Source organism: Gobio gobio (genome assembly GCF_949357685.1).
Source record: "Gobio gobio genome assembly, chromosome: 11".
Taxonomy (NCBI): Eukaryota; Metazoa; Chordata; class Actinopteri; order Cypriniformes; family Gobionidae; genus Gobio; species Gobio gobio.
In genome coordinates this window covers 50,292,333-50,303,672 of record NC_137104.1, presented here as the reverse complement: position 1 = coordinate 50,303,672, position 11,340 = coordinate 50,292,333, and the positions used below count along the sequence as shown (strand labels likewise).

General features: G+C 39.9%; 1 protein-coding gene across 2 annotated transcripts; it reads left to right on the top strand.

Annotated features, from left to right (window-relative positions):
- The first annotated feature begins 1,259 nt into the window (after positions 1-1,259).
- Positions 1,260-11,052, top strand: LOC307134283 (E3 ubiquitin-protein ligase TRIM39-like). 2 transcript variants are annotated; one of them, XM_079829895.1, is made up of 8 exons: positions 1,260-1,393; positions 2,112-2,196; positions 2,619-3,190; positions 3,302-3,397; positions 5,856-6,089; positions 6,181-6,319; positions 9,461-9,496; positions 9,911-11,052. In XM_079829895.1, the coding sequence occupies exons 2-8, from the start codon at positions 2,124-2,126 to the stop codon at positions 10,456-10,458; spliced, it is 1,698 nt and encodes a 565-aa protein (XP_079686021.1). In that variant the 5' UTR covers positions 1,260-1,393; positions 2,112-2,123; the 3' UTR covers positions 10,459-11,052. The 2 variants fall into 2 exon arrangements, with proteins under 2 accessions (XP_079686021.1, XP_079686022.1); XM_079829896.1 differs by having other exon boundaries at positions 9,470-9,496; positions 9,911-10,721.
- The last annotated feature ends 288 nt before the right edge of the window (positions 11,053-11,340 follow it).

Sequence of the window (11,340 nt, the reverse complement as noted above, 5' to 3'; positions counted from 1 at the left end):
ATTTACTGTTTTATGTTTATTTGGAGAACTTTTAATTAGTTGGCTTTTTTACAGTGTGTTGACTTGGCCTCCAAATTCCCCAGATCTCAATCCAATCGAGCATCTGTGGGATGTGCTGAACAAACAAGTCCGATCCATAGCGGCCAAACCCCGCAGATTATGGGACTTATGGGATCTGCTGCTAACATCTTGGTGCCAGATACCACAGCACACCTTCAGGGGTCCAGTGGAGTCCATGCCTCGACGGGTCAGGGCTGTTTTGGCAGCAAAAGAGAGACCAACACAATACAACGTTGTTAAAACACAAATGACACCTCTATAACGTAGACAACGAGCCGCAACCTAATGTTCCTCAAAACCAGCCTTATAATATGAGAGAGAAGTGCGAAGGGACCGTCAGCAAAGTGCAAAACCCGAAAAGCGAAACTACAAAATAGGCAATAACAATGTTACACTTTGTAGTGTCTCCAAATTCAGTTTACACATCAATGCTCTCCTACTGGTCATACTACAACACTTAGTTTAATAAAATGTCTTATGCATAATTTATGATTATTATAAAATAAAATCAATACTTTCACTGTTGTTAAAAAAAATATTCAATAACTTTACTGTTATACAGTGTAATCAGTAAGCAATTATCATACAAAAGCTATGGTTGCAACTAATGTATTTTAGCTGGGTACCAATATCATTTGTGTAAAGAATAGGCCTACTTAGCTATGTGCTATTACTTTTATTATTTTTTTTGTGCTATTATTTGCCAAACTAAGCGTTGTAGTATAACCAGCAGGAGAGCAGTGATGTGTGAACTGAATTTGGGGACAGTACAGCAGAGGTGGACAAAGTACACAACTTCATTACTTGAGTAAAAGTAAAAATACTATTGGTTAAATATTACTCCATTACAAGTGAAAGTTGTAAAGATAGATTTTTACAACAGAGGAATCATCCTGACAAGCTCAGGGATTCAAGCTCAATTGTGTCATGTTTGAAAAGACTGAAGATGTTTTAAAGGAAGAGCAGCTTTCTGTCATCATTTACTCATCATGTCGTTCTGAACCTGAGGGACTTTCTTCAGTGGATCACAAAAGACATTCAGAAATTCATACAAATATTTCTTCTTTGGTCCACTTGTATAGTCTATATATTAAACAATGAGATGAAACACAATCAGACACACATGAACCCAACACACCGAATACAGGGACGAATGTAAATGTGTGAATACAGGAGGAGCTCTGACATCACTGTAGTTCAGAGAGAGATTCAGAGAAAGTGAAACTAACTTGATCAGCCACAATATGGACGCCTGAGACGATCAACCTCTTCAAACAACAGAATATTTATTGATCCGCTCAAAGAGTCTTGTGGACACATCTGATCCTCACAGGTAATGATAGAAATATAAGAGAGATTGAGCTGAACAGGTTTCTAATGGAAGTGATCTGGTTTAGTGGGTTTATGTCAAACTGGGATAAGTTGAACAGAACCAGGTTTAATCATGTCAAATACTCGACTACTTTAGTTGTTTACTGCACTGAAATGTATCAGAATTGTATTAAAAGCATGTCATTTGATTGGTTGTAAAGCAAAGTTTGGTGTTTCTGTGATTTTGTCACATTACAAAAAGACTAAAGAAACAGGAAGTAAAATGAACTGCAGACAGACTTGACAAACCTGCTAAAATCACATTTACATTAAAGATTAAAACTATACCTAGTCATACAAGCTACACTTGGTCACACAATATTTATGTTTATTTTGTGGAGATATATATATATATTTGTAAACATGTGACCTACTTTGTACTGTTTCTGATGTAAACAGAAGGTCAAAGTTCAGATTGTTCAGTGAGTTTATGAGTCTCTCACTGTATGAGGAGTGATTGTGTTTCTCTCACTATCAATGAGATTTTAACACTTTAATAAAAATATTTATTAAATGGTCATGAGAGAATATGAAGTAACCCCAAATCTGACTTTTGAGGCAAGATTTCATTTAAACTTCAGTGAACAAATACAGGAGCGAATGGGCTTAGATCGGTCTTATCAGTCTATTGGTCATAATTTATATTTTGATATATTTTAATTTCTTTAAATGGCTTGAAGAGGGAAAGAACAATGGCAGAATCTTCACCAACATCAACAAAAGCAAGAGAAACCAGGAGACGCAGTATTGACCTTGTTCATCCATGTAAGTCAATAACCCAGAAAAGAATGAATTAGTGCATGAATGACTTTAACTCTTCTCATATGGTGATATTTCAAATGTACAGTTGAGGAATATACAGTACTACTGCACATTAATGCTCTGATCAGCTTGTCTGGGTTCATTTTGCAGTAATGACCAGCTTATACATGATCTCTTATATATTTGAGAAATCATATTTGACCAAATTCATGAGGCGAATCATGGGATTCTTTTAAACTTGATTATTTTCCTTCTCTATCTGCTCTAACTCATCCGTAAAATAAAATCATCTTCATCATTTCAATAATTTACACAGAAGCTCTCCAAACAAAATGTCTCTGCATGAGAAACTTGAATTCTGTGTTTTTCAAGTGTCTCCAAACTTTAGACTAGTAGTGATTTCTCTTCTTCATTTCTCTCTCCAGTGATGTCTTCCTCCAGCGGTCGACTGACGGAGGAGCTTCAGTGCTCTATATGTCTGGACGTGTTCACTGATCCAGTCACCACTTCCTGTGGACACAACTTCTGCAAGACCTGTCTGAATAAGTGCTGGGACAACAGCCAGACCTGCAACTGTCCATATTGTAAAGAAACATTCAAACACAAACCTGATCTCAAGATTAACACCACACTCAGAGAAGTTGTAGATCACTATAAAAAGAAAAATCCTGAGAAAAAACCTGAAGTTCTTAAAAAACCTGAAGTTGTGTGTGACCTCTGTGAGGAAAGAAAGCTGAAAGCCCTGAAGTCGTGTCTGGTGTGTCAGAGCTCTTACTGTGAATCTCACCTGGAGCCTCATTTGAGAGTGGCAGGTTTAAAGAAACACAAACTGATCAATCCTGTGAGTAATCTGGAGGACTATATCTGTCAGAAACATGAGAGACCTCTGGAGCTGTTCTGTAGAGATGATCAGACGTGTGTGTGTCCGATCTGCACTGTAACAGACCACAAGAACCACAACACTGTTCCTATAGAAGAGGAGAGTGAAGAGAAGAAGGTAGAAGTTACTGACAAAACTATTTTAAAGGCTCTTATCATGAAGAATCACATGTTCTTTAATATAAATGAATCAGTTTTGAAAACATATTGTGTTGTTCTGTGTCTATAGACTCAACTGATGAAGACACAGAAAGACGTGCAGCAGATGATCCAGGACAGAGTCAAGAAGATTCATGACGTCAAACACTCAGCAGAAGTCAGAAAAGTGAGTTTTAAAATAATGTCATTATATGAAGTTCTCTACACAGATCCAGGAGGAGCCAGACCCGTCGATCATCATTATGAATGTATATAAGCAGCCGGCATTGCGCCGCCCCAGCAACAATTCTTCCAGAATATTTCAGTTGAGGGATTTTGCTCTAGAGCTCTGGAGGTTGACGTCACGCAGCCTAAACTCCAGGGGCAACCAGGGGGCGCTAGAGCGGCTGTAGCATTGGTATCTATAAAATAATTTAAACCCGGGCTGTTTAAACCTTACTATTTCAACATGATGGACAGCTGATGTGCGCCAGGATGCCAGAACAGGTGGGGGAAAGCAAATGGGAAATCATTTTATCACAGTAAGTTGTTGAAATGCCGTGAATTTCAGTTTATTCTTCATTCTTAACTACTTTTGCCTCACGTACCTAATGATAAAAATAAGTTTCCATTAAATACGATACTTAATCGTGAATAACAGAAGTGCTTTTATATATAAATAACATCAAGAAAGGCTATTTGAAACTAAATTAAGGATCAATAAATAAATAAATACTGAAACAAAAATAAGAAATGACATCTATTGATTATGATTTTATTTGACATGCACAACACGGACTGATGGAACAGATGCACACAGCGCCGCTGTTTTGGACGGGTTCGTGTTAACCGCTAGTTTTGAATTGTTTCGTTTAAAAGTAGACATTTCTCACGTCTGTGAGACGCACTCCAGTTCACATGCAATGCTATTAATGTCGCTGACGCCTCCATGTCACGATTATATTGACTGCTATATTTCCTAATTTTTAATTAAATCCAGCCAATTGGTTTATGAAACATTGATTAAAATTAAGATGAAATTTATACAAAACTAAATTAATTTTAAAGAAAGACTTTATAGGAAACAAAATTCAATGAAGTTCTCAAAATCCATGTCCCCAGACATATGCACATCTGATTATGTAGCCTTACTCATGCTGCTCACTTTTTATAATCAACATATGAAATTAAAATAATAATAATATTTAAACATAGCCTAACTATAAAACTAAATAGCTGCGTTGTCTTTAATCCTCTGTCCAAAGAAGTCGTCGGCGCCTTCTGATGGATTTTTTCCTTTATGACAGCGGAAACAATTCACAATACTCCGTCATTTTTAGCCATATAGATCATTGCAAGACATAATCATAAACAGTAAACTGTCTACTTTTATTTGTGTACACTCACAATAACAGCAAAGGCCGTGAACTCAGGGAACAGATTATTTTGCACTCCACTCCAAACGCTGTCTTCATTTCAAAAATGTATTTTGTTTATTAAATGCAAAGGTTTTCATTTCAAAAGCATTTCTAAATTCAGTTAATATTTATTACAAACGAAATTCCGAGCAAAAATAACAAAGTGGTAAAAAAAAAACCTTTGAGTTACCACCATGCAAATTCAAACATTTCGCTCTTCTCTATATGTGGCAGTGCGTCACAATAACCTTACCTGGCGTACGTAAAAGTGGATCATTCTTTACAGATTATGGTATGTTTGGACAGAAGACGAGACCGAGTTCTTTTTTAAACTCATAAAAGACAATAGAAGAGAAAATGCCACAATCGACTTTTAGAAAATCGCAAAAGTGTTGTGCAAATCTGTAATGGAAACACGGCTACTGGTGCGCTTTAGCAGGACCAAACCATTTCATGCAGATACAGGGGGGTGGTCGGTCAATATGGATGTTTACTTTTTTGTCAATGGGGATATGTAACTTTTATTGCCAAAATAAGTAGACATCATTCATTTTATTATTATTTGAAATATTGAGTGATGATGGTTTATTTGATTAGTTTTCACCTATTTGTTGGGGCCCCTGTCAGTCTGGCCCTGGCCCTGAATACTGAACTGGGGAGCTGATTGAGACGCGGCCAAAGTCTGTAATGTAAAACAAGAGCGTATTGATGCAGTTCCGTCTGCCTGCTATTATATCAGTTAATGTTACTCCTGATCGGAGGCTTCTGTAAATATTTAGTTTATACGTAGATTTAGGCTTCAACTAAGTTTAATGGTGCAACGCAAACATATTTATGAGTGCAGAAGTTGTAACTTAGTGCCCATTTACGTCAAAACTAGGCTAGTTGTAACTTGCGCACAGCTGGTGCTACAGGTGTCCTGACAGGAAAGCTATCCGTTCCTTTATCGATACACGTGAAAAGCACCCCGGGGGCATTATAGGGATCTGTTATGATTAGTCTATTAAGTTTTGCTATGTACAAGTCTATGTCTTTTGAATTAAAGTGCGCAGTGAACTCCGTTGCCTTGAAACTCATGCTGGCGCGGCTGTTCTTGCCAAAATGGCGTCGTAAACAGAATGGGTCACGTGACCTCTGGAGCTCTATAGTATAGTATGAGCAATAGTAACACTGACTCTTGTCTTATCAAACTCCACTAATCATTGGTTGATTGTCCTGGTTGAGCAGAGAAACACAGAGGAGGAGAAAGCAGCCCGTGTTGAGCTCTTCACTGATCTCATCCGCTCCATTGAGAGATGTCAGACTGAACTGCTGGAGATGATGGAGGAGCAGCAGAAAGCAGCAGAGAAACAGGAGGAAGAGCTCATTGAAGAGCTGGAGCAGGAGATCACTGAGCTAAAGATGAGAAACACTGAGCTGGAGCAGCTCTCACACACTGAAGATCACCTCCACCTCCTACAGGTCAGTCAACATCTCTCTGATCAATGATAATGCAGTATATGACACCATAACACTCCCCATGCTGAAGGATTTCTCCTCTCTCCTGCTGTAGATTTACTCATCCCTGTGCAGCTCTAGAAACACCAGGAACTGGCCTGAGATCAGTGTGAAGACTGATGAGAGTCTGGAGACTCTGAGGAGAGCTCTGACTCAACTGCAGGACACTCTACAGGAGAAACTCACACTAACTGGTACGACAATATCAAATACACTATACAGATACATATATTCATCATCTTTAAACATCAGCAGTGTTGGGGAACGTTACTTTTAAAAGTTATGCGTTACAATATTGCGTTAGTCTCTAAAAAAGTAACTAATTGTTACTTAGTTCATTTTTTTGGGAAAAACATTGCATTACATTTTCTTGCTTGTTTGTTTTTAATAACTAAAAAACAGGAGACCTATTTTGGCAAATGTCAAGGCCTTTTCACAACTAAAGTGTAATAATAATCCTGAGGCTGAAGGAAATGCAGATTCACGTCTGTACAGTAGAGGCTCAAACTAACCTTTCAGCTGTGAAGAAGGAAACTCAAGACTCTTACTTCAAGAATAAAAAACAACAAAAAATGAAACACAAATGTGATGTTTATCTAAAGTAATTTTGCTTATAAGGATAGTTGAAATGGATCATCGAAGGTACAGCAGCCAATCACAGCAGTGGGTGTTTACACTAAAGTCTCACAGCAGCCAATCACAGCAGTGGGCGTTTACACTAAAGTCTCACAGCAGCCAATCACAGCAGTGGGCGTTTACACTAAAGTCTCACAGCAGCCAATCACAGCAGTGGGCGTTTACACTGAAGTCTCACAGCAGCCAATCACAGCAGTGGGCGTTTACACTGAAGTCTCACAGCAGCCAATCACAGCAGTGGGCGTTTACACTAAAGTCTCACAGCAGCCAATCACAGCAGTGGGCGTTTACACTGAAGTCTCACAGCAGCCAATCACAGCAGTGGGCGTTTACACTGAAGTCTCACAGCAGCCAATCACAGCAGTGGGCGTTTACACTGAAGTCTCACAGCAGCCAATCACAGCAGTGGGCGTTTACACTAAAGTCTCACAGCAGCCAATCACAGCAGTGGGCATTTACACAAAAGTCTCACAGCAGCCAATCACAGCAATGGGTGTTTACACTGAAGTCTTACAGCAGCCAATCACAGCAGTGGGCGTTTACACTAAAGTCTCACAGCAGCCAATCACAGCAGTGGGCATTTACACAAAAGTCTCACAGCAGCCAATCACAGCAATGGGTGTTTACAATAAAGTCTTACAGCAGCCAATCACAGCAGTGGGCTTTTACACTAAAGTCTCACAGCAGCCAATCACAGCAATGGGCGTTTACACTAAAGTCTTACAGCAGCCAATCACAGCAGTGGGCTTTTACACTAAAGTCTCACAGCAGCCAATCACAGCAGTGGGTGTTTACACTGAAGTCTCACAGCAGCCAATCACAGCAATGGGCGTTTACACTGAAGTCTCACAGCAGCCAATCACAGCAGTGGGTGTTTACACTGAAGTCTTACAGCAGCCAATCACAGCAGTGGGTGTTTACACTGAAGTCTCACAGCAGCCAATCACAGCAGTGGTTGTTTACACTGAAGTCTTACAGCAGCCAATCACAGCAGTGGGCTTTTACACTAAAGTCTCACAGCAGCCAATCACAGCAGTGGGTGTTTACACTGAAGTCTCACAGCAGCCAATCACAGCAATGGGCGTTTACACTAAAGTCTCACAGCAGCCAATCACAGCAGTGGGCATTTACACTGAAGTCTCACAGCAGCCAATCACAGCAGTGGGCGTTTACACTGAAGTCTCACAGCAGCCAATCACAGCAGTGGGCATTTACACTGGAGTCTCACAGCAGCCAATCACAGCAGTGGGCGTTTACACGAAAGTCTCACAGCAGCCAATCACAGCAGTGGGCCTTTACACTTAAGTCTCACAGCAGCCAATCACAGCAGTGGGCGTTTACACTAAAGTCTCACAGCAGCCAATCACAGCAGTGGGCATTTACACAAAAGTCTCACAGCAGCCAATCACAGCAATGGGTGTTTACACTGAAGTCTTACAGCAGCCAATCACAGCAGTGGGCGTTTACACTAAAGTCTCACAGCAGCCAATCACAGCAGTGGGCATTTACACAAAAGTCTCACAGCAGCCAATCACAGCAATGGGTGTTTACACTAAAGTCTTACAGCAGCCAATCACAGCAGTGGGCTTTTACACTAAAGTCTCACAGCAGCCAATCACAGCAATGGGCGTTTACACTAAAGTCTTACAGCAGCCAATCACAGCAGTGGGCTTTTACACTAAAGTCTCACAGCAGCCAATCACAGCAGTGGGTGTTTACACTGAAGTCTCACAGCAGCCAATCACAGCAGTGGGTGTTTACACTGAAGTCTTACAGCAGCCAATCACAGCAGTGGGTGTTTACACTGAAGTCTCACAGCAGCCAATCACAGCAGTGGGTGTTTACACTGAAGTCTTACAGCAGCCAATCACAGCAGTGGGCTTTTACACTAAAGTCTCACAGCAGCCAATCACAGCAGTGGGTGTTTACACTGAAGTCTCACAGCAGCCAATCACAGCAATGGGCGTTTACACTAAAGTCTCACAGCAGCCAATCACAGCAGTGGGCATTTACACTGAAGTCTCACAGCAGCCAATCACAGCAGTGGGCATTTACACTGAAGTCTCACAGCAGCCAATCACAGCAGTGGGCATTTACACTGGAGTCTCACAGCAGCCAATCACAGCAGTGGGCGTTTACACGAAAGTCTCACAGCAGCCAATCACAGCAGTGGGCCTTTACACTTAAGTCTCACAGCAGCCAATCACAGCAGTGGGTTTTTACACTGGAGTCTCACAGCAGCCAATCACAGCAGTGGGTGTTTGTGAATATGTTTTGGATAAAATTCATTTCAGAAGAAGAAAATCAAACTGATAGACATCAAGGGTTTGAGATGCACATTTGTTCTTCATTAGAGGAGAATTTCAGATCTGTTGCTCAAACAGCTTTAATTTTAAGTTTATTTAATTTCAATATTTATAGATTTATATTTGCTGAATAACATCAGACACAAAAATAACTTTCATAAAACATTTCACCAAACATTTGTAAAGTTAAATCTGTTTGTGAAAAGGAGGAATATTAAGAGCTGAAGCTCAAAGCAATAGTTTCTGTTTGATTCTCTGAATATCAGCAGAGACACACACATTGATCAGATAAAACATGATATTGAGCTCAACTCTTTAAATATAACCTTAAATCTCGTCTATAATTCCACACATAAACATGTCAAAGATCTGATGATGTTTTATTGTCATTAGTCTCTACAGATCTGAAGAGGATGCAGCAGTATGCAGGTACAGTGTGTGTGTGTGTGTGTGTGTGTGTGTGTGTGTGTGTGTGTGTGTGTGTGTGTGTGTGTGTGTGTGTGTGTGTGTGTGTGTGTGTGTGTGTGTGTGTGTGTGTGTGTGTGTGTGTGTGTGTGTGTGTGTGTGTGTGTGTGTGTGTGTGTGTGTGTGTGTGTGTGTGTGTGTGTGTGTGTGTGTGTGTGTGTGCGTGTGTGTGTGTGTGTGTGTGCGTGTGTGTGCGTGTTTGTGTGCGTGTGCGTGTGCGTGTTTGTGTGCGTGAGCGTGTGTGCGTGCGTGTGTGTGTGCGTGTGTGTGTGTGTGCACGTGTGTGTGCGTGTGTGTGATTAAACACTGATTAAATATTACAAACATCATCACAGAATGTGTGTATTGAGTTATGATTCATATTCTCTGTTTTCTCAGTGGATGTGACTCTGGATCCTGATACAGCTCATCCTAAACTCATCCTGTCTGATGATGGAAAACAAGTGAGACATGGAGACATTAGACAGAAACTCCCAGACAAACCACAGAGATTTGATAGATATGGAATTGTCCTGGGAAAGGAGGGATTCTCCTCAGGGAGATTTTATTTTGAGGTGCAGGTGAAGGGAAAGACTGTTTGGACTTTAGGAGTGGCCAGAGAATCCGTTGACAGGAAGGGAAAGATCACTCTGAGTCCCAGTGATGGATTGTGGACTGTGGCTCTGAGGAATGGGAATGAATATTGGGCCTTTGCTGGTCCTCCTGTCTCTCTGTCTCTGAGAGTGAAGCCGCAGCGGGTCGGTGTGTTTGTGGATTATGAGGAGGGTCTGGTCTCCTTTTATGATGTGGAGTCCAGCTCTCATATCTACTCTTTCACTGCTCAGTCTTTCACTGGGAAACTCTATCCATTTTTTAGCCCAGAACCAAATGATGGAGGTAAAAACTCAACTCCTCTGATCATCACACCTGTCAGATACAATAAATGAATTTACAGCCCAATATGAAACAGGAGATGAAAGTATTGATCTTAATAATTAAATCTAAAAACATTATGCATGTGCTGCTATTTTTTAATTTTAATTTGTCAGCTATAATTACATATTTTAATTTTAAAAAATAATTCTTGTTCAATAAATTATTTTTCTCATAAATATTTCATAATTTCATGGCATTTTTTCTCTCATCTCTACTCGACAGTGAAACTGCCTGTAAAAGTTGAACATTAAAGTCTAACTCTAGTAACCAGTGTTACGCAGCAGCTTGAGCTCAATCATTTTACTGTTCTTACACAAAATACACATCAAATATACTTTGAGTAAGAGTAAAATAAGAATGTTTTCTGTAAATACACTAAACCTTCACTTAAATTATGCTTGTGTTTAGCATATTTCTTAAAAGCTTAACTAAGAATATATTTATCACTAAAGTACTTCTAGTTTACTTTTTAGGAATATATTAAAATGCATACTAGTTGAATTTCAAGTATATTTTTAATAATATTTAATATTACGTCTTTTTTTTCACCTGTGAATTCTTTGAGGTCATCACACACTCCCTCACTAAATAAAACAAAATGTCACAAAACATTTCCTATCTCTGGGTAAATATTTGAAGCGTTGAGTTGCAATAACAGTGTAATGATGCTTTCTCACAGCTCAACAACACAATCAACATCTTCTGCTTCTACACAACTGTGACATCACTACAATCATCTGAACTTTCACACCTGATGTGTGTTGAGAGGTGTGTGTCTTTTGGCTCACTGGTGGCTCTCATGGACACACACACACACACACACACACACACACACCTCCACGATACTGACACATTGTAAATGTCACTTCAGCTCGGCATTACAGGTTTTCTCA

Bases quoted from the DNA above. Each gene is read 5' to 3' on its own strand.
- LOC307134283 (XM_079829895.1), top strand. From the start codon at position 2,124: ATGGCAGAATCTTCACCAACATCAACAAAAGCAAGAGAAACCAGGAGA. The intron at 2,197-2,618 runs GTAAGTCAATAA...TTCTCTCTCCAG, and splicing joins TATTGACCTTGTTCATCCAT to TGATGTCTTCCTCCAGCGGT. The intron at 3,191-3,301 runs GTAGAAGTTACT...CTGTGTCTATAG, and splicing joins AGGAGAGTGAAGAGAAGAAG to ACTCAACTGATGAAGACACA.